The 27,724-nt window shown below is 45.8% G+C and overlaps 1 protein-coding gene across 3 annotated transcripts in view; it reads right to left on the bottom strand.

Moving 5' to 3' along the window:
- ZC3H7B (zinc finger CCCH-type containing 7B) overlaps positions 1–27,724 on the bottom strand; it is a 1,285,355-nt gene that overhangs the window by 589,725 nt on the left and 667,906 nt on the right. For all 3 annotated transcript variants that reach the window (XM_069652753.1, XM_069652751.1, XM_069652754.1), the window contains exon 16: positions 17,147–17,352. In XM_069652753.1, coding sequence (XP_069508854.1) covers positions 17,147–17,352 — 206 coding nt within the window. The remainder of the gene's footprint in view (positions 1–17,146; positions 17,353–27,724) is intronic.

The raw sequence follows: 27,724 nt of genomic DNA, 5'->3' as shown, positions 1-27,724 counted from the left end.
CCACTCCGGGACCGAGACCCCAGGGACTCCTTCCGACTCGGAGAGTCGCCCCTCGAATCGTCGGTGGACATACCGTTGGACTTGGATTTACGAGACTTACTGGGTTTAGAACCCCCTACCTACCTGAAGCTTTCCCTTACGCTCCCGCAAGGCCTTAGCAGTCAACGACTGGCATTTGGAACAGTCGTCTGTGTCGTGAATCTCACCCAAGCACCACAAACAAATGCGATGCAGGTCAGTAATCGACATCTTTGACTTGCAGTCCTGGCAAGTCTTGAGGCCAGACTGCGGAGTCGGAGGGGTAGAAGAAGACATTCACGAGGAACGTACAAGGCGCGCCGAGTCTCTGAAGCAAACATGTTTGCGGAAAAAACTGAACTGAGGCTACAGGCGCCCTGCGTCCTATTTATAACATTCGGTGACATTGCCCTCGACTTAGGCCTTCGAGGGACATCAACCCGACGCAGCACGCCCTCTGCCGAAAACGTTTCCCCGAGTACGCAGCTGTGGCCACTACATGTCAAAGATGTGAAATAGGTTGGAGGACACAATCCATTCGAACATGTATTTCTGTGAAACAATGAACCACCCTGATGGTTTATGTACTGAGACGAAGAAACTCTTGAGGATGCTACAAGCGCCCAGGAAAAACACCAGTGTAGCTGTGGTCAATTAAATGGACAATATGTTAGGGTGGGCCAGACAATACCAGGGCGTCAGAAACAAACGGCAATGGCGAAGTAGGACGACTACCGGGAAGAGCACCAGAGAGAGAACCACAGAGTTCTGAAGGGACTCAATGAAGACAGAGTGAGTCAAACCTGGCAAGAATGACTCAGATGAGAATGGAGGCTGCGGTCGAGAGGTTGAGAAAGACGGAGAAGGGCTTGGCGATCAAGGATCGGCATATCGCAGAAGCAAGAACAGGAGGGCATGAGAGAGTGGTGTGAAGGGTGTGGTTCAGGCGAACGTACAAGGACGACCAGTAAGCCGGTCCTGTGTTGGGAAGAGAAGTAGATGTGGAGACTGCAACATGTGTTCTGTATGAAGACAGAACACCAAAAATTACCAGTAGGTGGCCAGCAGGTGAACATAAGACCGCAACCAAAACTAATGGTCTTTCGGTCCCACAAAAGGAATTCCACTGACGAACGGAAAGCATCTCCACAAAGGGCCGGTGGAAGGCCCATCATAAAAACAGTGTACGGCGGTGGCGTGACCTGTAGTGGGTGGACTGTCGGGTCCGACAACTGCACCGAGACACTTTCTCAGGGTTGCTACATAGAGGGGAGAACAAGCCGAAGAAAACTGAGAAGTACTGGTGGCGCCGAGCCTATATGAGAAGGACGGTCAAAGCCCCTATCAAGACCAGAGAAACAAGCAATGCGAGGCTCCAAGAACTGGTGCCCCACATAGAGAAGGCTGGCGGCAGAATCCGAAAACCTACCGACCCAGTGAAATATACTGACTGCAATATAGATAACAGGAGTTAACCAAAGATGGGGAGGGAGTGGATGAACTGTTTAAGAAACTCTTTAGACGATTTATGAAACTTAAGGAAACAAGGGCAAACAGTGAATGGTACAAACAGAGAGTAAATACCTCAGCGATTGAGAAGGTACGTTGTCCAGAAGCCTGAGACCCCAACTCTGCAAAGCCCCATAAAAGGGGGCCAATTTATCAACAGTGATGAACCTGATGGTGACAACACTTCTTCCGCAGTGGTGACCTCTCCCCATGTGGCCAGGGAACGACAGCCGCTACCTTATCCTGACACTGGGGGCGGCTATGTGAGGGAGGATCACATGGGTGAAGGCGACCCTCGGGCGGCAAGGTTAGTTATGATATTCATCGGACGAGACATGGTTTCCCCTTTTCTGCTCGTGGATACCTCTGCTATTCCCCATGCCCAAAGGACATATTGTCATCACTCCTCTAACCTACCTAAGAAGGGTACTGAAGACATCTGCCCAGATTCTGCACACAAGACCTCAAGAACTTTTTACTTTAAAGTCATTTTTCCTAGATGTGAGAGACATAATAGTACTTTGGGCACAGAACAGTTTGCTTTAGACATCCCGACACTGGACAGATCCTTAGTTTTGGTTTTAGGAAGGGAAACACCTCTTAGAGTAGCGACAGAGTGGCATTCCCGAATCCCCTTTTCAATTTTAATAAACGGTTATGACCAAAACCATAGGTCCTTGTGTCTGCGTCTCATTCCTGGTTCCTCACAAAACCCTCGAAAGTACAACCCAAGGGCCTAAAAAGGGTTGCAGGCCCAGGAATAGTTTATGCTCTCCTTGTCTATCCAAATATCTAATAATTGGGGAAACCCCACCAAAGAAGAGAATAACTGTACACACCCCAGAATCATCTAAGGCAGAACTAGCAACACAAACTTCAATTTTCTTTGGTCTAAACAATCATTGGTCAACACCAGATCCTGCCTAGAGGCCCGTCAATACAGATCTTGCCTCCACTTTACACCAAACAATTTTGTGATACAAGTCCCAGGCCAAATTCCTCAAAGTGTGGTGCTGATAGTTTGACTGGTACTTCTAGAACAGCTCCTTTGCCCCAAGGGAGATACAGGTCTTACTAAGAAGAGTGAAAAACAATTAAGAAATCAGCTAGGAAAAGGGAGTCATTCTCCTAGCCCCTCAAGAACTTTGAGTAACTGTCTATGTTTTGTGGAATCACAGAACTGTTATGAAACTTTGGTTTTGAAGAATCCGAGAGGTTGTTTCAATGCTTTACATCCAGGTGAAGGGAGTCATTCTCCTGGATTACCAACAGGAGCTGAACTTTTTGGTATTTTGTTGTGGTGACGGGGATAAAGGAGGAGCTTTTGTGACCGGGACGGTGCCTTTTTGTTTTGACTCACACGACATCCTGCGGAGCACCCGAGTTCCTTTAGTTTAGGCAGGGAAACCCCCTTAGAATTAGGGACAGACAGGTTTCATTTATTATTTACTAAACGTTTACAGCAACCAATAAGGCACCAATTGGTTAGTCTCTTCATTCCTTGTTGCCACATACCTGCACACGCAGCCTGTTTCTGCTTCTCCATGTACCAAGTTTAACCCAGCCCCTTCAGCCTCATTATGAATATCAGGCACTGAGAGATCATTGCCAACCCCAACCCTCGCATCCTTTTGGCTCACAGCTCCAGACCATCAGCCCTAGTTCCAATCAGAGTATGGGGGCGCTGTTGCTATACAAGCCAGGCTGCCCGTTCAGTGTGGTGACTGACAGAAGCAGGTGGCTCCTGTTTGGAGAAGGCTGGAGAAGGAAGATTGCTGGAGAGGCGAGGTGCTGAAGAGACTTTAAAGACTGCTGCATAGGGGAGCTGATAAAGCGGCAACAGGAGAGAGGAAGCAGCAATCTCTACAGAAGACGAGAAAGTGGTGAGAATTAAAGAAGGGGGAAAAGAGGGAGGAAGCACAACCAGGAGCAGAGTGGAAGTCTGTAGTAGTAGTAGCAGAGAAAAGGAGGGAGAAATTAAAACAGGCGTGGACTTGAAAGCTATAGTAGGAACAGAGGAGAAGAGGGAGGAAGGAAAACCAAAAGTGGAGTGGAAGGTGGAGACAAGAGCAGATGGAAGGAGGGAGGAAATAAAAACTGAAGTGGAGTTGAAGGAAGGAGTAATAGAAGGTTGAAGGAAGAAAGATTAGGCAGGTCTAACAAGAGTGAGGACGAGATCCCAAATGTCCAATCTGTGACATAGCATATTGATATTCTAACTCAACAGCTTCATCCTTATAATCTTCCTCCCGTTGCCACTGTTCTTGGTGTCCACGTTTATTTCATTTTTTATTCTAATTGTGTTACAGTTGAATAACTTTTTTAATGTATTTTTATTTTTAAGTATGTTGGTTTAAAACATCTTTATACACAATTCTTTAAATATCATTCAACAAAATTACCATATAGTAAAATATAAAACCAGTTATCATTCCAAATAGAATTTCATCACTTCTAACCACAGTTAATCTCATTTCATACCATCATCATAGCATAAATATTAAAAAGACCAATTTTCATCCAAAATTCAATATAGCTGCTTAACAAAGTATCAGTGCAATGTTAATGTTAATGGACATTTGTACCATGCACTATCACCACCAGAGTGGGCCCCTGGTGCACTGGCGGCTCTGCAAGAGGAAGGGAGCGTGAATTAGTGGGAGGAAGCAGGAAAAGTGCAAGAGATCAGTGATGTGCTGTTGATGGCCACAGCCCGGTGGGTCCGTTGGCTGGGCCTGGGCTGTTTGCAAACAGTAGTCGTTGTGTACTGTTGTGGAGGTCTATGTGGAGTGAAGGGGGGATTGCCGGGATAGTTGACTGTCTCGATGGGTGTCACCTGTGTTTCTGTCTATCCTGTTTCACCTGTCCGGCCTGTTTCACCTGTCCGGCATTGCAGGAGCTTCCCTGTCGTTTCTAGGGATGTTAGTGTCCTTTCCAGTTCCGTCATCCTTTTTCCCCGTTGTTTCGATTTTCAGGTTGAGTCTGTGGTCTTGAAGAGCAAGGTTTCCAGTAGTTTCCTGAATTTGTGGTGATCTTTGGTGTTTCTCATCTCTTTTGGGATGTTGTTCCAGGTTTTTGCGGCTAAGTGGTAGAAGGAGGCGCGCCAAGTTTTTTCTTAAGGGATGGTTTTAGTTCCAGGCGGATTTTGTTGCTGGATCGGAGGGGCCTCTTTGGTTTGTAGATTGTTATTTTCTTTTGTAGGAATTCTGCTCATTGTCCACGGATTGCCCTGTGCGTTATGCACATGGTTTCGAAGGTGATGCCATGTTTTACTGGGAGCCAGTGTAGTGTTTTTAAAACAGGAGTGATGTGGTCTCTTCTGGATAGCTTGTCTGGCTGCAGCTTTTTGGATCCGTTGTAGTTTCTTCAGGAGGTATTCTGGTATTCCGAGGTAGAGGCTGTTTGCATAGTCGATTCTTGACATGATGAGGGCGACGATAGTGAGTGTTTTGTGCGTGAAGGAGAAGAAAGGTAGGACTCTTCTTGCCGTGTGGAGGAGGAAAAAGCATTTCTTCGCTGTTGCATTTATTTGTGGTTCTAAGGTTAGTGTATTGTCCCATCAGGACTTCCAGATGTTTTACTACCTTAGATGGTGTTGGTGCGGTTCCTAATTCCGTTGGACACGGGATGACTGTTTCGTTTTCTTGGTCTTTGGATATGATCATGATTTTGGTCTTTCCTGGGTTGATTTTCAGGTTGTTGGCATTCATCCAGTTGAAGATTTCTTTCAGACAGTCGATTAGAGCTGAGTGATCCGCTTCGGAATCTTTGATTTGGTAGATGATTTGTCATCTGCGTAGTTGTAGCAAGTAATGTTGTATTTTTTGAAGATTTTGATGACCGGAGTCTGGTAGATGTTGAAATATAACGGTGACAGTAAAGATCCTTGTGGCAATCCACAGTCGTTAACTCAGAGTGGATTTGAAGGGTTTAATACATACAGTTTCTGTTCGGTCTGCTAGGAATGATTTAGTCCAGAGTAGTGCCTTGACTGTTATGCCTATGTCTTCTAGTCTTTTGGTCAGGGTGTTATGGCGCACTGTGTCAAAGGCTACTGAGAGGTCGAGCAGAATAAGGGCTGAGGTTGTGTTGGAGTCTGCGTTGGTTTTTAGGTCGTCCCAGATGGATAGTAGTGCTGTTTCCGTTCCTCCTGCTGGTCTGAAACCAACTTGCGCTTGGTCTAGTAGGTGGTGTTTTTCTACATATTCTTGGGTAACTTTATATATGTAGGTTTCCAGGAGTTTTGCTAGAAGTGGCTTGATATATGCCGATTTGAAGATCCTCTGTACGGTCCCTGTTGCTAGTGATGAATTTAGAAGGTTTCTGTAGTATTCTGCTGGCGTTCCTTGTGAGAGGATTGATTTGTAGATGTCCGGGGGACAGGGATCCATGGGTGATATAGCTTTCTTGCTAAGTTTTACCAGCATTGCGAATGTCACTGCTGAAATTTTCAGAAAGTTTGTGCTGTGGTTCTGTGTTGGGTTCTTTTGGTTGTATCTCGTGGTTGGTTGATTGTTCTTGTATGGTTTGTCAGATTTCATTAATTCTTTTCTTCAAGTGGTCTGCCAGGTCGTTGCAAAGTTTCTCTGAGTGGGTTGGGGTATTATCGCAGCCTGGTGGGTTTCTCATCTCTCTAATGATGGTAAACATTTCTTTTTGTGTGTTGGTGGCATTGGCGATTCTGTCGTCATAATGCCTTCTCTTTGCCTTTTGGATTTTCTTCTTGTATGCGCGGATTTGTTTTTGGAACTGTTTTTTTGTCTGGGTTGTATTCTTTCCTCCATTCCAGTTCCATCTTTTTTTTTTTTCTTTTCATGGTGCTCAATAGTGCGGTGAATCATTTTGCCGTTGCTCTTTTTTTAGATGGGGTGAATGGTTTTTCAGGGGCGATCTTATCTATTTTGTCTGCAATCCATTTGTGTCGTAGTTCCGCTTTCCCGTCTAGGTCAGCTAATTCTAGTTCTGTGATTTGAGGGCTTGGTTACTTCCAGTTGTTCAAATAGGTTGCTTTCTTTCACGTGTTTCCAGTTTCTTTTGGTGGTGGCTGTGAGTTTAGGAGGTTGGATGCATGCTAGGGTGGGCATGGTGAGCGTGAATGGGATGATGAGGTGGTCGCTCAACAGTATTTGTATCAGCGGTGCCGTGGTGATGAGTTTTTCATTGGCAAAAATTGTGTCGAGGGTGTGTCCTGCCGAGTGTGTTGCCCCTTTGACTAGTTGTCATAGTTTCATGGTAGCTAGTTGTTCAGTCAGTGAGTTATGGGAGTTGACGTGACTGTCTTCCAACCAGATGTTGAAGTCCCCTAGGAAGATTAGGTGTTTGTGGTTGATGGCTAAGATGGTGATGGCTTCTATGAAATTGTCGACGAAGGCTGCATCATATGTCGGTGGTCTGTACACTAGGATGAATGTAATGTTGGTTTTTGGGCTCGTTGTTAGGTGTATTACCATGCTTTCACAGTTGGCGATGTTGAGTGGTTCATCCGTTTTTTATTTCAGGTGTTCTTTGAATGCTATTGCGAGGCCTCCTCCTTTGTTATCCTGTTGATTTGAAGGCATTTGAATTTGGTTGGAAGGCAGTTTCGGAGTGTGATTTTGTAGTTGTCGTCCAGCCATGTTTCTGTGCTGAACAGGATGTCAATGCCGTTGTCATCGAGTAGGTCGAAGATCTCTTTTGAGTGTTTTGACATGGATCTTGCATTTATTGAATTGCAGTGAAGTTTGGAGGTGGTGTTGTTTGGTTTGGACTTTCTAGTAGAGGTTGTCTTCTGATCGGTGCTGAGGTTTCCTTCCTGGTATATCGCTTGTTGTGCAGTAGGTTTTGGGGTGTCTGCGTCATCGAAGAGTTCCTCTAGGTTCTGTCTTGGATTTTTGTTTTCATCGGGGTCGTCTTCCGGGGGTTGTGTTTGTTGATTGGAAGTTCCTCTTGTTTTGGTGATGTAGGGTGTTATCGCATCGGTCAAGTGTTTGTTGTATTTTGTGTTGTTCATCCTTCTCCGTGCTTGTGTTAGGTTATTTTATGTTGATAGCGCCAGGTTGGTTTGCTGTGGGGTCCAGTTGTCAGCGAGGTATTGAGGTATGGAGTTAAGTAAAGGATTTGTCTCTTCTCTCAGTGTTTGCTCGATTTTTGTTCCTGTCTGTGGTGGTGCGTTCTGTAGTTTTCTTTCTTTGTTGCTGCTCCGGAGTGTTTGTTCTTTCTTCTCTTGTTCTTTCCCTCTGAAGGGGTAATTTGCACAGCATTGTGAGGTTGGGAATTGTTCAGTCTGTGTTTGTAAGGTAATGTCCAGTTGGTTCTATTTTGGTCTGGTTGTCTCGTGGTTTAGTAGTGGGTGTGGGGGCTTGTCCGCTACTAGTTTGGGCTTTGTCTGTGTCTATAGGTGGTATTCCGGTTGATGTTGCTGGCTCGTTCAGTCACTGTCTTGAGAGGGTAGGCGAGGTGGTTATGGGATTAGTTGGTGGCTCTCTTTAGTGACAGTCTCCCTGGATCCGGTTCACTTTGGTGAGCTAGATATGTGGGTTTGAGAAGGGTATCTCCTAATTGAAGAGTGGGTTGTGGGGTGGTGCTGCTTGGAATAATGTCTTATGAGGCATGGGTCCCAAATTGGAGTGTCACTCCACAGTAGTTCACTAGTGGGTCTGTCTCACTTGCCGGTGAGTCAGTCAGCAAAGATTTGAGAGATCTTTATAGTGGGGGAAGCGCCTATCAATGCAATCTAATTTTGAGCAGTGCTAATGGAGACAGAGCCTCTGCTATATCTGGGAGATCTGCACAGTGGGTGAGAGGCCCAGTCAATGCAAGGGAATAGTTTCTTACCCGTTACTTCATTTCTCCAGCATTGGCATCTTTCATGGATTCACATGCTTAGAATATTCCCTGTCGACAGACTGGGAACCCTCGGTAAGCTTATAAAGCCGTTTCCCATAGGAAAACGTTTGACACTTTCGTGTCCTATCTACGTCGTTTTGGGCCGCGCACGTACGCCCCACTAGGACGTAGCGGTATAAATGCCCAGCCCCCGCGGCTCCCTTCAGATTTTGACCCCTCCAAAGTAGAATGGGGTGAAACCAAGAACTACAAGACGATTGCATTTAGGGGGGGCCGGCGGGCGCATGTGAATCCATGAAAGATACCAACCCTGAAGAAATGGAGTTACAGGTAAGAAACTATTCCCTTCTCCAGCATTAGATCTTTCATGGATTCACATGCTTAGAATAGAATGCCCAGCAGTGACCCTGAAAAAAGGAGGAGCTGTGAATGCAATCCAGCACCCACCCAATCCTGCATATAGCGAATCACGTTTACATAAGATTCGATTTTAAAGCGTGCCACAGTAATTGCACAGAGCAATATCCATATAAAGCTATAATAGTATACATAAACACACATTAATATCTATACATATATATGTCCAAAACAGCATAGACCCTTCCTGAAAAAGGGCTTACCTTACTGAAATAGATGTCGCAAGACTGCTCTTCCCATTTGTATTTCGTCCGCATGCTGTCGTTCAAGGCAGTAGTGGTGGGTGAATGTGTGAGGCACTGACCATGCTGCCGCCTGGCAATTGTCCGTCAGTGGTACTCCCGCCAACAACGGCGCCAACAACGGCGTCGACAATGAAGTCGCCCTGGTTGAGTGAGCTCTCGGACATCCTTGTAGCGGTTTTCCCGCTTTTGAATGACAGAAGGCAATCGTCGACGAGACCCATCGGACCAGTCCCTGTTTTGAAATTGCCTTCCCTTTTGCCGAAGGGCCAAAAGCCACGAACAGTTGCTGCGTAGATCGTAGTTGAGTTTGATGAAGGTAAAATTTTAGAGCTCTCTTGACGTCCAAGGTATGTAGGACCTTTTCCGCAGCCGATGAAGGGGTCGCGAAGAAGGTGAGCAGGACAATGGATGAGTGCTTATGATAAGTTGTAGGGACTTTTGGGATGAAACGAGGACTTGTTGACAGAATCACTTTGTCCTTGAAAAATCTGAGGTACGGAGGGTCTATGACCAAAGCTTGCAACTCCGAGATCCGTCTAGCTGATGTTATAGCTATTAGAAAAGCCACTTTCCATGACAAAAACTTCATCGACGATGTGGCCATTGGCTCAAAGGGTGGTTTCATTAACCCTGCTAGCAATATATTCAGGCTCCACGTTGGTGGAAAACGTTTAACCGGAGGGAATGTCCAGAACAAACCTCTCATGAAGTGTTTCACAAACCTGTCGCTAAACAAGGGAGAAGACTTCCTTCTTCTTGTGAACCTAGAGATGGCCACCAGGTGAACCTTTAGTGATGAAAAAGACAATCCGCTTTTTGCTAGGTGTAGTAGATACGGAAGAAGCTGTTCCGGAGTAACCCTCAGAGGTTGCACTCCCGTCTGTCCTTGACACCATGCACAGAATCTTCTCCACTTACACCTGTAGGACTTGTTGGTGAAAGGGGCCCGCGCAGCTTGTAAGATCTTCCGACAGTCAGAGGGAATGTTCAAGGCACCAAATTCTGAAAAGTCAGGAGCCAAGCTGTGAGATTGAGACTGCCTGGATTGTGATGCCACACTGTTACTTCGTCCCGGGACAGGAGGTTGGGAACCTTCGGGAACGTTATCGGATGATCCGCTGACAGGTGAAGCAGGTCGGAAAACCACGGCTGCCTCGGCCAACACGATGCCACCAAGATCGGCACCGGTACCTGTGTAACCACTGCAGAGTTCTCCATATCAGAGGAAACGGAGGGAAGGCGTAGAGGAACTTGTCCGTCCACGGGAAGGAGAACGCTTCTCCCATCGAATCTTCCTGTGGCCACCTGCTGGCATACATCTCGCACTTTTTGTTCCTCTTCGTGGTGAAGAGATCCAGCGGAGGCCGCCCCCATTTCTCGAAGACCTTCGACAATTGACCGGTGTCTATTTCCCACTCGTGAATGTGGTCCATATTTCTGCTGAGAGAGTCCGCCTGTTTGTTCCTTACTCCTGGAAGGTGATGAGCTACGATGGATACATTGTGTTTCAGAGCCCAGTGCCACACCTTCTGAGCCTCGACGTTGAGCAGCGCGGGGCCCCTGAAGATTTTGACATGGAGGCCGCGCTGCGCGTGGAGCCCACCTCCGAAGGCAGGTATGCCCCTGCTCCGTCTTTCAACCATGTCACAAGTCTGAGACTCCGATCTTTAAGAGTCTTCTCGGAGAAACCCTTACATATGTCGCACTTGTCTGCCGAATGATGAGGGTGTAGACAGTATATGCAGTCCATATGTCCGTCCCCCTCGTACACCTTCAACCCGCACGTAGCGCACAAGTGGAATAGCGCTTTTCCCGACATCAGGAGAAAACTGCAACAGCACAACCTAAACAAATAGTAGACTACACGAGGTGCTCCCACTACTTTGGAGACCGTTGAAATCTGAAGGGAGCCGGAGGGCGGGGTGTTTATACCGCTACGTCCTAGAGGGGCGTGCGTACGCGGCACAAAACGATATAGATAGGACACAAAAGTGTTGAACGTTTTCCTATGGGAAACGGCTTTATAAGCTTACCGAGGGTTCCCAGTCTGTCGACGGGGAAAATTCTAAGCATGTGAATCCATGAAAGATCCAATGCTGGAGAAGCTAAGTATCACACAATGCAGTCTAGACAGAGAACCTCTTCTAAATTCGCGCTGCCTATATAGTGGGTATACAGGCCCAGCAATGCAATCTAAACAAAGTACAATGCAGTCCAATCTCACCTAGGGGAATTGGAGATAGAAACCCACCTAGATTCGAGAGATCTGCATGGTGGGAGAGAGGTCCAGCAATGCAATCTAAATATCGTACAATGCAGTTTGGAGGCCTATCAATGCAGTCTAAAGGCACAGTGCAATTGGAGACAGAACCCCTGCTAAATTCGAAAGACCTGTATAGTGGGAGAGGGGCCTATCAATGTAATCTAAATATCATACAATGCAGTTTGTAGGCCTATCAATGCAGTTTAGTATCACACAGTGCAATTGCGGACAGAACCCCAGCTAAACTTGGTGGACCTGTATAGTGGGAGAGAGGCCTATCAATTCAGTCTAAATATCATACAATGCAGTTTGTAGGTCTATTAATGCGATCTAACAACATACAGTGCAATTGGGGACAGAACCCCTGCTAGACTTGAGACCTGTATATTGGGAGAGCGGCCTATGAATTCAGTCTAAGTATCGTACAGTGTGGTTTGTAGGCCTATCAATGCAGTCTAATATCACAAGTGCAATTGGGGACAGAACCCAGCTGGACTTGAGACCTGTATATTGGGAGAGAGGCCCATCAATTCAGCCTAAGTATAGTGGTAGAGAGGCCTACCAATGCTGTCTAAAAATCATGCAATGCAGTTTGTAGGCCTATTGAAGCAGTCTAGTATCACAAAGTGCAGTTGGGGACAGAACCCCAGCTAGATTTGGGAGACCTGTATAGTGGGAGAGAGGCCTATCAATGCAATCTGAATATCATACAATTCAGTTTGTAGGCCTATCAATGCAGTCTAATATCACACAGTGCAATTGGGACAGAACCCCAGCTAGACTTGAAACCTGTATATTGGGAGAGAGGCCTATCAATTCAGTCTAAGTATCATACAATGCAGTTTGGACACAGAGGGAGAGGGGCAATGGGAATAGTCACAGTGTTCAATGCTGGTTTTGCCAAGTGGTCAGGATTCAAGGGTAGAGCTGTAGCTCTCCCCCTATCCAAGCCACTCCTACCTTACTGGTCCTTGTAGTTGCTGGTTGACAGCTGGCCACTGGGTTCCCTTCTGATACCTCTTAGAGTAACCTTTGTTGGGGCTGACCTTGGCCTTGGGGCCAAAATGTGGGCTAGGAGACAGAGACCAGCCGCAGCAGAACGGAGCAGCACTCACCTGGCTCCGGTGGAGATGGGGCTGGCAAGTGTTACTCTGTGCCTATACTGCAGGCACCATGGCCTGCAGATCAATGGGAGAAGGGGGGGCAGGACGGGAGGCGGGAAGGAAGGAGACTCGGGAGATGGGCGCAGGGTGGCGGCGGGTACTGCACGGGGGCTTGGGGCCTCAGTGGAATACACAGGATGCGGGCTAGGGGGGAAAGGCCAGCCGCAGCACAATGGGGTAGCACTCACCTGGCTCCGGTGGAGATGGGGCCGGCGAGTGTTGCTCTGTGCCTATACTACAGGCACCAGGGCCCGCAGACCAATGGGAGCAGGGGGGCGGGAGGGAAGGAAGGAACTCGGGAGGCGGGGGTGGGGTGGCGGCGGGGACTGCACGGGGCCTCGGGGTCTCAGTGGAATACACAGGATGCGGGCTAAGGTGGAGAGGCCAGCCGCAGCACAACGGGGCAGCACTCACCTGGCTCCGGTAGAGATCGTGTTTAATTTCCCATAAGCAATATACACCAAAATTAATCTGCAAACAAGGAACTTATATTTGGGACAAATCTATAAATACAATTGCATAGTCAATAGGCAGGTTGTGGGGCAACTTACAATTACAAGTCTTCCATTTTCTAGAGTGTCTTTCTTTTTACATACACAACAATATCTCTTTGGTCCCTTCATAAAACCTCTTCTAGGTCTCCAGACCTCCAGATTAGATAGCCGATTCAGCCTAAATTTCATAAACACCCTCTGATACTTATGGTGTGGGAAGCATTTTAGTTCAGAATAGTGTCATATTTCCTTATAGTCACACCTAGTTCTAGTTCAATAACTTCTCACACATGCATATCAAAAACATTAGATCACTTAAATGTTTTTATTTTGTATTCATTAAATTTTATATAGCGCTTTAAACCAAAGCGTTTCACATAAAACAACATGAATACAATAAAAGCAATAAGTACAATGAGTCAAATCATCAAGAACAGTAAGCACAACAATTTGCTGAGATAATTAGATTAAGAACCTGGGAAGCGGAAGCATGGGAGGGAGTAGTAAAGAACTGTGGGAGGATTAAGTAGGTGGGATTTTATGTAAGAGCGGAAGAAAGATTATGAAGAGATAAAGCGGATAGGGAGAGGTAAAGAGTTTCAATGGAGAGGGGCAAGGAGCTGGAAAGATCGGAAGCGGGAAGGGGCATAAGCAGGGAGTGGGACTATGAGTAAGAAGTGGTCAGCAGAACGGAGGGGACGAGAGGGAGAGTAGAAAGAGAGGAGGGAGGAGAGTTACGGAGGGGCAAGATCATGAATAGATTTAAAGACAAGACAGAGGAAGTTGAATTTGAGTTGGAGGTGAAAGGAAAGCCAACCAAGAGAGGAGAGCGAAGAGGAGATGGAGTCATGAGGAGAAAGGGAGCAAAGAGTGTGGATTGCAGAGTGGTTTAGGGATTTGAGGTGGGCCAGATGAGGCAGGGAGGCCAAAGAGGAGAGCTGAGCAGTAGAAGAGACGAGAAAAGATAAGGGAAGAAATTGAAGTTTGGTGGCGTGGAAGGTGAGGGAGGAACAGATTTTGAGAACATTGTACAGATGGAAGCGACAAGCACGGGAGGTAAGAGATATGGTGAGTAAAGGAGAGGTTGGAGTCGAAGTGGAGGCCTAAGTTACGGGCAGAGGCAATGAAGGGGAGATGAGCAGGAGGAAAGGGGATTTGAGGGGGGAGAAGGGGGAAGAAGGGTGTTAGCGGGAAGGAATACAACTTCAGTTTTGTCTGTGTTTAGATTGAGAAAGTGGGAGGACATCCAGTTTTTAATAGCAGTGAGACAGGAAGAGAGTTTAAAGTGGATGTCAGGAGTGAAGGAAGAGAAGGGGAGAAAAATCTGGGTGTCGTCAGCGTAGAAATGTTAAGAAATACCAAACAAAGATGTTTGGGTCTAGAAAGGAGGTATAAAGTGAGAAAAGGAAAGGGCCAAGCACGGAGCCTTGGTGAACACCAAAGTCAAGGGAGTGAGTAGGGGAGGAGCGGCCGCCCCAAGAGACGGCAAAGGAGCGGTTGGAAAGGTAGGAGGAAAACCAGTTGAGGACAAAGCCTTTGAGACCAAAGGAAGAGTGTGTTGAGGAGTAAGGGGTGGTTGACTGTTTCAAAGGCTGCAGAGAGGTCAAGGAGAATGAGAATGGAAGAGTGTTTGGAGCAGTGAGGAGGGAATGGAGAGGAGAGGGGATTCAGTGGAATGTTTGGGGCGAAATCCAGATTGAGTAGGGGGGAGTAGAGAGTTGGAGACAAACGCTGAGAGGTGGAAGTAGACTAGACGTTCCAGGAGCTTGGAGAGGAATGGTAAAAGAGAGATGGGACAAAAGTTGGAGGCCAGTAGGGGGTTAGCGCAGGGTTTTTTCAGGATAGGGATAATAGTGGCGTGTTTGAAGGCTGAAGGAAAGGTAGCGGTGGTTAGACAGATGTTGAAGAAAGAGGTGAGGTAAGGTATGAGGAGAGGGTAGATTTTGGGAATCAGAGGGGTGGGAAGTAGATCGGAGGGGGCAGCAGTAGGGTGAGTTTTAGATAGGAGGAGGGAAACGTCAGAGTGAGTGACAGGGGTGAAATTAGACATGCAAGAGGATGGGAAGGAGAGAGATGGGGAAGGAGGAGAGTAAGAGAGGGAGTGTAGAATGTTTTGTCGTAAGATGAGTATCTTAGCGGAGAAGAAGTCAGCGAAGTCACTGGGAGAATGAGGAGAGGCGGTAGAGTCGTCAGGAGTGGGTGGGGGTAACTGCAAATACCTATGCAGTTACAATTTCCACATTACATTTCAATGCCTTCTTAATACTTAAAAATGTGAACAATGCATCCTTCTTATTTCTCTAATATTAGAGCAAATACTAGATACTCGCATGCTGCCCCCATTTCCTTTGGTGGAGAGAGTGAGAAAGACTCTGTAACTTAGGTACACTCTGCTGGTTGTGATGTTGGAAGGGAAGCCTTAGGGTTGCCTAAGAAAGGCATTTTAAAAAGGCCTGTCTCCTTGGTAGGTTGTATTTGTCCCATTTTAGAACTGGAGGCGGTCCTCCCTTTAGTATCCTTCTCTGAATCAATAGTTTCAGTGGTCGGCATTTCAGAGACCATCAACTGTGTCTGCATCTCTGCTCTGAAACAGACTTTTAAGTGCCTAGTTCTGGGTTTGAAGTTTTGGAAGGCATCCCTTCGAAGCCTTGCATGAAAAGGTTTATTTTCGATATAAGCCTTTCGGGGCTATGCACCTCATTGCCATGTTTTTCTGTGCCTTTTTTCAACCCTTGGGTGAGTTTGAGTACTTTAGCTCTGGATTAGGTTAAGGTGGTTGATGATAGGAGGGTAAGGCGCTCTCTGCTACAGTAAAACAATACAGGAATCTCTCATAGGCATCAGTCTGCCTGCACTGGGAACCATATGGGCTGACCAGTGCCCTCACAATAGGCGAGAGCAGCAAGAGTAGTAAAGCAAAAAGACTTTACTTGCCACCAAATGTCTAGAGGGTTCAAACAATAGCAACTAGCTGGGTGGTTCCATTTATGTCAATGGCAGGACGATTACCCAAAAGAAATCTTTCTTGACAAATGTTAGCCAAATTTAAAACATTGCCTACTTTGTCGCTGGTACCAAGCCAGCCCCATTTGCTTTACTAGTCTGCACCACGGATGCAGCCCAAGCATGTTACTAGTATGCACTACACACCTGCAATGTTACAGACTGAAATCTAATTAAGCAGCACACCACTTAATTATTCCAACTTGCCTTACCTAAGCAAGTAAGAAAGGATGTCAGTCCTCAACACCCCTAATAGCATGAGCAATATTCCACTGCACCTCAATTTCTATGACCTTAATACCCCACAAGCATATGCCAAGCCAATTTGCAATACACATGTAATTAGTAATAACAGATTCTGCCAATTAGCAATTTCACTACCACATACCAAATCTCTTTACTCCTTAGACTAACATTTCCTGTGTCTGAAGGTATGTTATATTGTAAAAACGAATACCCTATAACTTTTTACTTTTGAATGACATCCAATGATCACTTTAGTTGAACACACCAGCACATATTCCAGAGCAAACCTCTTTACAATTATCTTTCGTCCAATTGTATTATCATCTTTTATAGGATCACCAACAGTCTGGCACACTATGCACATGCCTGGATGATACGAATGTCATTCCTGCAAGTCACCCGACAGCTTAAATCACCATCTTTATCTCCGATTTGGCACCCACTGCCAATTTGTGCAAGTTCGCATTTGTAATTTTAAAAGTCACCATACCAAATGACCCTTTTAATACTTTTCCCGACATGCATTGCCACATGTGAACACAATGCGAGTCATCCTCCTGCAAGTCACCAAAGGTTGCCTTTCCATATTTCTTTACCTCTTGCGCTCCAGGTTATTGGTCTTTTCCTCTCTTTTTCAATCCCTGCTCTTTTAGTTATCACACTGGTAACCCATGAATGTTTAATGTCAGTCGATAGCACTGAGACATACCACCTGCAAACTATTAATTAGGTCTTGCGCATAGAGAGAGGTGTAGAGTCTTCTAATTTGAAACCCTTTAGTGATCTACCTGAAATTCAGTGGATTTTACAGTGAGAAAAATAAAAAAAAGAAGATGTGATACAGGAGGCCCAAAGGTCTATCACAATCTCATTAGCGAGATTTATGAGTCAAATGTCTGTTCTTCACATTCATGCTCTAAAATTGCATAGTTGTCAGCCGTTACTTTAGCAGTCATTACCTACCTGACAGAGGAAACTGAAGATGCCCTGATGGTCTTGCAGGAGCTTGGCAACTGTCTGGTTGGCACGTCCAGGACCCCGTGGGGCATGAAAGAGTAACTCCCGCCGCAGCGTGCCCTTGCGCTCCTCTGTCCACACATCAATCTCCTCTTGGTAGTAAGCGAAGGTGCAGTGATCCCCAAACTTGCAGTTTTGTGTGCTGAGGACGTCTGTGAGGAAAAAAACAAATGGCTCAAATAGAGATTCAGGAACGAGATATAGACTGTCAGCAAAGGGAATAAAGGACTGCACCAAAGCTGAATGAAAGGCCCACATAGACCAGTTGGCAACACACTGAAAGGACAACTCTAGTTAAAAACTCAACTTTAAACATGCTCCTTAATACCTTTTTTCCAGTTCACTATTATTTCTTTAAAACGTTTATCCCACTGATTTCTTTAGAGCGCATTAGACCTTATCAGCGCCGCTATTTGCAGCTAGCCAGTTGATTTGAATTGTAATAGTTTGTAGGCCCTTGTAGCTTTACAAGTGTAATTTTAGAACTTGTTCATAATCTTTGTGTATTTTTAAGTAATTTGTGTATTGCAAACAACTTGAAGTATTTAATTTACTCTCACGTGTCATTTGGCTGCAAACGCCTGCCTCACTGGTTTTCCTAAGGCAAAGACACTGCAGAACTACAATCTCCAGCAGGTCTGTAGTTCTTTGGAGTACTTCTTCTCACGTCAGGCGCATAAGCGCTGGCTCGTAGGAGCCAGTTTGTTTCGGTTTGTTACAAATTCAGGAGTCAGCCCAAGCTCTTTCTCCTCAGGTAAGACGGCAATATGAGCATCTCAGAGGTTCTGCAGGCCATACAAATGGCCAGAGAAAGACTAGATGCATCCTGCCTGCCACACACTTTCAGAGAGTTCGATAAATCAAATCCTTTACTCTCCGACACCATCCATAATAACCTGTCGGCATGCCACCTCTCCCGTATAGTGGAGAGGAAAAGGAATTTCTATCCGATACTGATCATCACCGATGTATACTAAGACAGACCCCGAGCAGATATAATCGATACTAGGCTAACGGCCTCTGCTATGCCCCTGAATGCAGATGTACAAGAAACCCTAAGAAAAAAGCTGGCATCAGAAGCATTATCTGATTTTATTGAGATTCCTACAACAATGGACCGTACATCTTCCTCCACCATGATTGTACTATCACCCATTCACAATGCTAATCCTAACTCTGTAAAAACCACCCAATCAGTCTGCACCTTAAAATTGATGCTGTTAAATATGAGATCTCTACCAAAACATGCCACCCAGGTAGCAGCCATTATTCAGGAACTAGACCTGGATATATGTGCCCTAACGGAGACATGGGGCCACGAGGCAGCGGACCTTGTATTAGAGTTAGCTATCCTAGAAGAATATTATGTAGTCAGGAAGGATAGAACACCAAATGGAGGGGGGGGGTGTAGCCCTTATTATTAGGTCCCAGTTTAAAACATGGGACAGTAAGATTGATACCATACTTGGCACCAAACTTCTTCTGATCAAATTAGCGGTCAGCGCTGAAACCACACTGAACATTCTCTTATTATATAGAGCCCCCACACCTGATAACTTTTACAGCCATTTTTGAACAGTCTTTTATTATCCCTTCTGAAACCCAACACAAAACGTATCTTACTGGGAGATTTCAATGTGTGGCTGGGATGTGCCAATGATGCTATAGCAAAAGTTATGGAGAATACCCTGGACTCTCTGGGCATTAGAGTCCCAACCCATATCAAGGGACACGCATTGGATTGGGTGACCTCCTCGAATTTGACCCTTTCTAATATAGAGGTCAATGCATTTCCCTGGTCTGATCACTCCTGTATATGTTTTCAAATGCAGACTGATTATTTCCCAAAAAGCTCTCACTAAAGTCGAGAAATCATAAAAAGTTGAATCTCACGAACCTTACTGATTGGGCCTCTACCCTCAATAGCAAGATTTGTACCACAGACAATCTAGAAGATATGTCCACTACATTTATGAATTCTCTAGGCGCTGCTACAGAGAGGTTTGCGCCAGTCAAAGTAAAATACAACCTTCTGTGGCACGTAATCCTTGGTTCAACGAGGACCTGAAGGAACTTCAATAAAAAAAAAATTAAACTCTTATGCTTGGCGCCAATCTAGAGAACCGATCAGTCTCGCAGCTTACAAAAAAGTGCCAGCAGAGTACACATCGGCCATATATACTGCCAAAAACAGTCTTAATACAAGAATAATGAATGCCAAATTTGACAGAGAACTCTTCAAAATCCTAAAGGAGCAATCTCATACAGCTGGTCCTTACCAAGACATTATTCTTAAACATGAGTCATAGTGCGAATTCAGCATGCTCTGTTTAATAAACTGGAAAAAATTGGAGCGGTGATTGAGGAAAAAAAACTTGCCATGCCGAAACAAGTCCTGGGGGTTAACCTACACACCTCTGCAAATAATGTTGAGGACCAACCCATCTTCAGCTTCCAGCCAATTTCGGAACAAGAATTGGCTAAGGTCATTACCCAGTTAAAAGGTACAAGCTGTAAAGGTGATCCTTGTTCCTCCATCATTATAAAAGAATGTTCACCCATTCTTCCTGCATTGACTAAATTTGTCAACTCCTCTCTTGCCCTTAACAAGGTTCCAAATAACATTAAAAATGCGTGGACTAACCACTTCTTAAGAATCCTAATCTTTGTCCTCAGAATGCATCGAACTATAGACCTGTCACAAATACCACCACCTTGTTGAAGATTTTGGACAGAATAGCATACAACCAGACTTCTATCTTTCTGGAGCAGAATCATATTTTTCATGATTATCAGTCGGGTTTCAGAATGAATCATGGAACCGAGACTGTTTTGCTGGCTCTAAAGTCCCATGTACTTCACAGGATGGATGGGTGTCATATATCGCTTCTTACGATTCTTGACCTGTCAGCAGCTTTTGACCTGGTGGACCATTCCATCTTGTCCACCAGGTTAAAGAATAATGCTAATTTCTCCCAAGCAGCCATAGACAGGGATGCGGCTTTTGCATCTGCAGCTCCCCAGGCATGGAACACCCTTATGCCCCCCCTGATGATTATTGAATCTACTGAGGTCTTCAAGAAAAAGTTGAAAATTGTTCTCTTTTCTTAATTTCTGTTCTTGCCTAATTTCATGGCCCTTCTGTGGAGACTCTATGATCCGCCAGTTATTCCTTTTCTAACTTGTATGTTTTTTGTTCAGTATGATGTTTCTATGTTCAGCGCCCTTAAGCCTTCGGGTACCTGGTGCGCTATATAAATCCAAAAACAAACAAACCTGCTCAGAGTTTTGTTTTTAACGGCAATGCATTTTATGTTTTCCACATACTTACAAGGAATGGAAAACAAACTGTCTTTAGCCAGAACAGTCTGGAGATGCTGAGCAGAGCAAACAGAGACCGTCATACACCAATTCTGACCAACAAGTTTTCCAATTTCTGGATTCTGAATGAGAAACAGATTCCAACACTACTGCACCACATGCAAGACTCCCTATGTCACCTATGAACCAGTAATATGACCACCCAAAAGGTCTGAAATCTCTAGCCCTGCATGCTTTAATTCCCCTGGACTTCGCATAATACGATTGGCCAGGATAGCTCAACAGCAAAGCGCTCACAAGGGGTAGCAATGGTTTTGATATTTGATTTGACGCTTACAAGCTGGAGGAGTGCAATATAAATGACCAATACAAACACAATTTCAGGGCATCCAGACCTCCTGATGGATACCCTTCCCAGTCTCTCAACTGTTGCATATGGATCCCTCATATAACTGAGCACAACGTGTCTACCCATGCCAGATCTACGACCACATCTCTACACAAATCAGAGCATCAAAAAGCTCATATCTCCACAAACCATCCTCCATTGAGACAGCAGGATTCTTGTTTGTTCAGCGCGCCCCAAAACAGACTCCTCGTCTACTGTTACTTACCCTTGACCAGGTAGCAAAAACAAGTGCTCAACTCTCTGCAGGCCATAACGCCTTTAGACTCTGCCCCTTACCTTTTGTGAAGATGGATTTTTAGAACCAGCCCGCCGGTCCAATTCTGAGAGGCAACCCTAGTCTTATGAAAAGGAAAAGATAGTAATATCTTGCCACAATATCAAGGTGGTGTGACTGAACAGTAAAGCTTAGACTTAAGAGGGTGTGAGAGCGGTGAAGGTTTAAGTACACACAGAGCACTTTTAATGACATGTAGGGGCAGAATTTATAACAATGAAATTATTCATTTAAGCCGTAGACAAATTCTTAGCAATTAAAACCCATTAGGTAAGTATTACAATAATCATTCACTACTATTCTATACACATGAATGCTTGGAGAGCTCAGACTAAGAGCACTGACACTTTACTTTCAAACACAGACCAAAAGGAGCAAATGAAGTGTAGTAAAACCAGTGAACAAAAACAGTAAGAACCAAATTAGAGAACTAATGTAAAAATGAAAGCAAACACCATACACATCCTTATACAATAAAGCCCTGTACAGTGAAAAGTCTTTCAGCAGCTACAATGTTTAGGGGCCTAGTGCCCTAGAGTCAAACACCCAAAGCAGTTCATTTCAGAAGGCTAAGAGTGTTTTTAAGACTCTGAACAAAAGTTGGCAAAGCCAACAGGAAGTTTATATATGTGTTTCAAAGTAGTAGAACATTGTAGAAATGTTTGTAAGGTTCATAGCCACGTAGGGTTGAACAACCAGGCTAATGAGACCATAGAAGCTGCCATGGAAGTAGGACAAGAACACTGAACATTGCCAGCTGACAATGGCGAACAGTGGGGAAGACGGTGAAAAGGAAGAGGGTGAATGGTGGGGCTGCAGCGCTCTATGGACAGATAACCAGCCCACAGATAAAGGGTTGCTTGCAGCAACTGAGAGCGACAGAGAGGCCTTCAATACCATGGGGAGGGAGAACACCAAACTGATTGACACGTGTTGGAGAGAAAACGCCAACCCGGGTGACACGTTTTCTGCGGACGTTCTAATAAACGCCTAAAGCAGCAACGCTACTTCAAAGAACCCTTTCGGTTCATGGGAGGAGAACGCGGAAAGCAGCAATGCCACTTCAAAGAACCCTTTCGGTTCATGGGAGGAGAACACACCAATAGTCGCTGATCCCTTTACCCATCTAGGCACAAGTGTGAAATACACGGACCGACCCTCAGTATTTCGCCCTGCGTCACCGAACGACGAGTCCAGCCGGCATCCAGTCCGGGAGGCATTGTGGCTGTCTTCATTTCAGAAAGAAAGGGGCAGGGTTTGGGGGGGCTTATCAAGGCTTCCAAGTATGATGGCTCCTGATTGGGCATTGATACTCCAGCCCCTATATAAAGCAGACACTGAGAAAGGACCGACAGATTTTTTTTCCGTTCTGTTTCAGAACAGGCTGGAAGGTGAGGAGAGAGCTGCTGAACATTGCTGGGCCTAGAGTTCATCCATACTCTTTGAAGGGCTGTAGGCCCAGACTGCACGCGACTGCCTAAAGTCTAGATAGAGACAATTGCAAAGGAAACTTCCTCAACCAGTTTATTTTTTTATTTTTTTTTAGTCAATAAAGACTACCTTTTTTTAAGGCACACCAGCTGTCCAGCGTGTTCTTACAATGTTCTTAGAAGACCCTCCCATAATCCAAACACCCTATGGGAAGGACAGTACAGGACCCTTGAACAGAATTCTACCGATCACAGTCAGGCAGGGGAGAGGTAGGGAAAGGACTTTACGCCTGTTAAACCCCATGGAGACAGGGTATGTTTACTTTCTCCCATTCACTCAGTAACCACTTTGGCAGCTCCTGGAACATTGCTGGGCCCCTGTGCTTTGTGTCTTGGCTCTGATGAAGTAGGTCTCAGGGTCAGGGTTGCAGAGGTCACGCTTAACGTTGGGTTTTTGGGTCCAGCTAGTCAGACAATTCACTATTTGGCCAGACGGTTTCCAGAGACTGGACAGCTGGATGATCATGGCATGATAATGAAAAGGACTAACACCTTGTCAACAACCTCTGGGGACCCCTAGGACACGAATGCAGGTGACAATAAGATGGCAACTTGGAGAAAATGGTGGCAGATGACCCTTGTGGTGGATACAAAGAACCAGGTATTGCAGGATCTATGTTAAAACAATGCAATCCCACTCCCTCCACCCCCAGCCCATAATGCCGAACTAGGGGAGTGGGAGACACCCCGCTCCCCTAGTTCGGCATGTTGGGATTTGTTTTTTTACCAAGCTGAATGCGCACTAAATGTGCATTCAGCTTGTTTTTTAATTACCTTTTCAACCAAAACGGGTCCTCCAAGGCCCCTCTCCGTGCTGGAGAGCTGCAACTGCAGGGGTGGGGGTTGAGGGGGGGGACCAAGGTTCTGAACACGGTACGATGACTGATGCAGCAAGGTAGCCCATGAGGAAGCTGGTCATCCCACAGGATGGTTCCTGGAAACTTCGGAAGGCTTCCAAGGGTAGGAACATCAAGCAGGGGGCAAGACCGGTTGTTCCCACATGTCCAGGGTCAAAGCACTGATAAAGGCCTTCTGGCGATCAGCAAAGAAGCAGGGCTTATCCAGAACGGTTGAAGAAAACAAGTCTGTTTGGCTGCAAGGACTCATTCTGGGTCTTTAGCAGGATGCTGCTCTTTTTCGGGGTCTTGGCTCTGATGTCAATCTGTTGAATGGCTGCAAAACTCTTTTAGCCAGGATTCAAGCTGGAGTCGCCTCAAAGCTCACCAATGGTAAGGGCCTGCACGATTCAAATTGGCCAGGGCTGCCCAATGATGGACAGCCTCCAGCCACCACAAAAGAAACCTTTGGCACAGAGACCCAGCGCCCACATCCGGCCAAACACACAGACTGCCACTTTGCCCAAGAAAGGGATTTTCATATATGGCAATTCCGGACCTGAGAGGACAGGAAGACGACCAAGGGACAAAATTGCCAAAAGAGAAGTGAAAATCCTGTGGAACAGCCATTTTAGTGCATAAGGTATTCTAATTGGCAGTATGCAGTAAAATGTAAACATGCACATGAGAAAATCAAAAAACACGGTAGAGAAATATCGGCTGCCATCTGCTCACCCTGGACACATGGGGTCAGCAACAGTAATGCAAAAGGCAAAGTAATGGGGACACAAAGTATTCCTACCACACTTCAAGGTAAGGTGATAAGTGCTGTTTATAACAACAAGAATTTCACAGAGGGAGACATAGTCTCTCTGTACTGACAGTCATAGGGACTAATCAGTATCCCCAGAATAGGCAAGGTAAGTAAGGCTGAGGGCTTTACTTACACGCACAATGTCAGGTCAGGCTGCAGTCAATAGTACAAATAAAGGGAGTAGGAAGGGAGTGCCACAGAAATCTATGGAAGGGTACCAACAAAGAGAAAATGTCTTAACAGTACTGTTAAGATGCATGGGTGTTAAGTTTTCTATATAAAAACTTTATTTTTGGTTGCAATTCACATTACACACGCAGTAACCTCCCAATAGTACAGGATGCACATAATATAAGCATAGTTTCCCCCCCATCATTTCAATATATACAACATCATTGCATTTCCCAATGTTAGACATGTATTGCTGGCGTTAAGGCACACAATTCAGTCAGAATCTGACTCTCCAGAGCTTGGTGAGGTGGTAAGCAGGTCATTTCTGAATGCTGACCATATGTCTATAGGTCTACACGGAGAGGGGACCAGTCCGATGTATGTTTCTTCACATTCATGCACGTATGTCAGTGCTGTTAGGAATTGTTCTGCGCAAGGGGCATGGGCGCTTTTCCACTTCTGCAAGATGCATTTCTTAGCCACTGCACATGCAATGTTGAACAGCCTCCTGTTTTTTTCCGGGAGTTTTCCTATGTCGCTGAACAGGTATTTTTGGGTGGTGAGCTGTGCAGGGATTTGTGTAATGTCTTCCAGTATGGTTGCTACTTCCCTCCAGAATCTAGTTATTTTAGGGCAGGCCCAATACATATGGTATGAATCAGCTTGAGGGTTATTGCATTTGGGACAGTTTGTATTAGCAGATTTCTTAAATGTAGCCATTTTGACTGGGGTGTAGTGCAGTCGATTGAGTATTTTGAATTGTAGGAGTCTGAGCCCCGCATTGATGGAGACTTTCTTTGTGAGCAGGCAGTACATGGTCCACGTTCCTTCCTCTATTGTTGTACCCATGTCTTTTTCCCAGGAGGACTTTATATTATTGGATGATTTTGTGTGTGTTTGGAGTAAGGTATACAATGTGGAGACGCCCATGGTGGGCTGCGCATGAAGTGCATGGTAGCAGGGGTGATCGGGCGGTACAGCTGTGTATGATGGCCAGCGTTTCTTCAACGCTGCCCTCATGAGGTGGTATTGTAGCGTGACGAATTGGCCCCGCCCAACTGTGTGTGCAAAGTCCTCAGGGGTGACGAATGCCATTGGGGAACATGGCCTTCATTATGATGTCATAGTTCGGGACCCAGGCTTTCTGTATAGAGGGATCGTACGTGGGTGCGATGCTCGGGAAATTCCATAATGGGGCTTGGGAGTCTTGGGGGTTTCAATATGGAGGCGCCTGCTGATTGCGGCCCATGCAGTGATTGTGCAAGATGCGGGGTCATATTCGCATTCATCTTTGTGGGATTTCGCAAAGATTATGGATCGCATGTCCATTGGGCGGACCGAGTGCCGTTCTATGGGAACATGTGGTGCTTCTAATGCGGGGTTCTGCCAGTATTTGGCGTATTGAGCCTGTGACACTAGGTAATACAGCTCATAATCGGGCGCAGCGAATCCACCTGTGTCATAGGGTTCCACCAGTTTTTCCCCATTTGAGTCTGTTGGTACCCCCGTTCCAGATGAAGGTGGTTGCCAAGGACCGTAGGTTTTCAAAAAAGGGCTTGCCTGGCCATACTGGGACATTATTAAAGATATATAGGAGCTTAGGGAGGATTACCATTTTGGGTACCGCTATCCGACCAGCCAGTGATATGGGCAATCTAGTCCAGACTTGGAGTTCAGTGTAGATCGTCTGCAGTGTGGCTTCGTAGTTGTCTATATATATAGTGATTGTTTATCTCTAGATACCAGGATCCCCAGATATCTTATGTAATCAGGGGACCATTTTAGGCCGTGTGTGCGTTAGGGGCAGGTGGGTGGCCTGTGTTAGAGGTAAGATTTCAGATTTGGCTGTATTTATTTTGTACCCTGAGTGTAAGGTGAAGTCCGTATTACTGCCAGTATGGGTTCTAGGTTGTTTTCAGGTTTACGAATATACAATAAGGCATCGTCGGCATACAATGAGATAGACTGGTAGATGCCGGCCAACTTTATGCCCCTCATTTCTTGTTCTCTTCTGCTTGCAGCTGCCATTGGTTCGATAGTGAGTGCAAAAAGGATAGGGCAGAAGGGACAACCCTGTCTGGTACCTCGATGTAAAGTAAGTTGGGTAGAGAGGGTGCGGTTTGTAAGGACCCTGGCTTTGGGAGAGGTATAGAGAAGCCTGACGCAGTGTATAAAATATGGGCCAAAGCCGAATTTTTTGAGGACCTCAAACATGTATAACCATGAGACGGAATCAAACGCTTTCTCGGTGTCCAACGAGATAGCCACAGCCTGTGCATCTGGTTTGATCTGTGCCATAATACCGAACAGTCTGTGCAGGTTTAGGGCGGTGGATCTCGTTGGGATGAAGCTGCATTGGTCACGGTGTAGTAAAGGAGTCAATTTAGGGAGAAGTCTGTTTGCGTGCACTTTTGCCTATATTTTGGCGTCTGTATTTATGAGGGACAGTGGACGATAGGACGTGCGGTCGTGGGCGTCTAGGTTTTAGTATGACTGTTATGACTGCATCACTCATTGACTCTGGTAGCGAGCCATAGCTCAAGGCTTCCTCCCATACATGGGTTAATATAGAGGATAGTATTTCTGTATATGTTGTGTAGAGGTCGGAGCCTAGGCCATCAGGACCTGGGGTTTTTCCAGCTGCCAGTGACTTGATCGCCTCAGCGATTTCCTCCTTGGCTATTTTCTGTTCAAGGGCAAGGTTGTCTTCAGGTGTGAGTCTAGGGAGATCGATCCCGTTCAAGTATGGTTCAATGTCTTCCTGACTTCGCATATTGTGGTTTGCATATAGGCTGGTGTAATATTTAGCAAATTCGGTGTTGATTTCTTCCTCTGTATGCACGGGATCGCCTTTGTCTGTCATGATGCTAGTGATGGGGGCATGATAGTGCTCATTACGTAATATACGTGCCAAACGGTTCCCTGCTCCATTTCCTTCACCATATCTACGGGCCCTGGTCTGAACGGGCATGTATTGTAGTTCTTGGATTGCTAGCTCATTGAATCTAAGAAGGTGTGCATTGATATCGGCCAGTGTGTTCTTGTTGTGTGTTACACTACAATCGTTTTGAAGGGTTTTCAGGTGCGTTTCGGTCCTATTTAGGTTGGATCTGACACTTTTCAGAAGGCCAGTAGTTTTAGACATAAGACTTCCCCTCACCCCAGACTTTAAATGTTTCCCACACCGTGGCCCACTTCCCCTCCAACCC

This window comes from Ambystoma mexicanum, chromosome 3p (genome assembly GCF_040938575.1).
Source record: "Ambystoma mexicanum isolate Mex_15411 chromosome 3p, UKY_AmexF1_1, whole genome shotgun sequence".
Classification (NCBI taxonomy): domain Eukaryota; kingdom Metazoa; phylum Chordata; class Amphibia; order Caudata; family Ambystomatidae; genus Ambystoma; species Ambystoma mexicanum.
The sequence above is the reverse complement of the archived record's forward strand: the minus strand, read 5'-3'. Positions and strand labels throughout refer to the sequence as shown.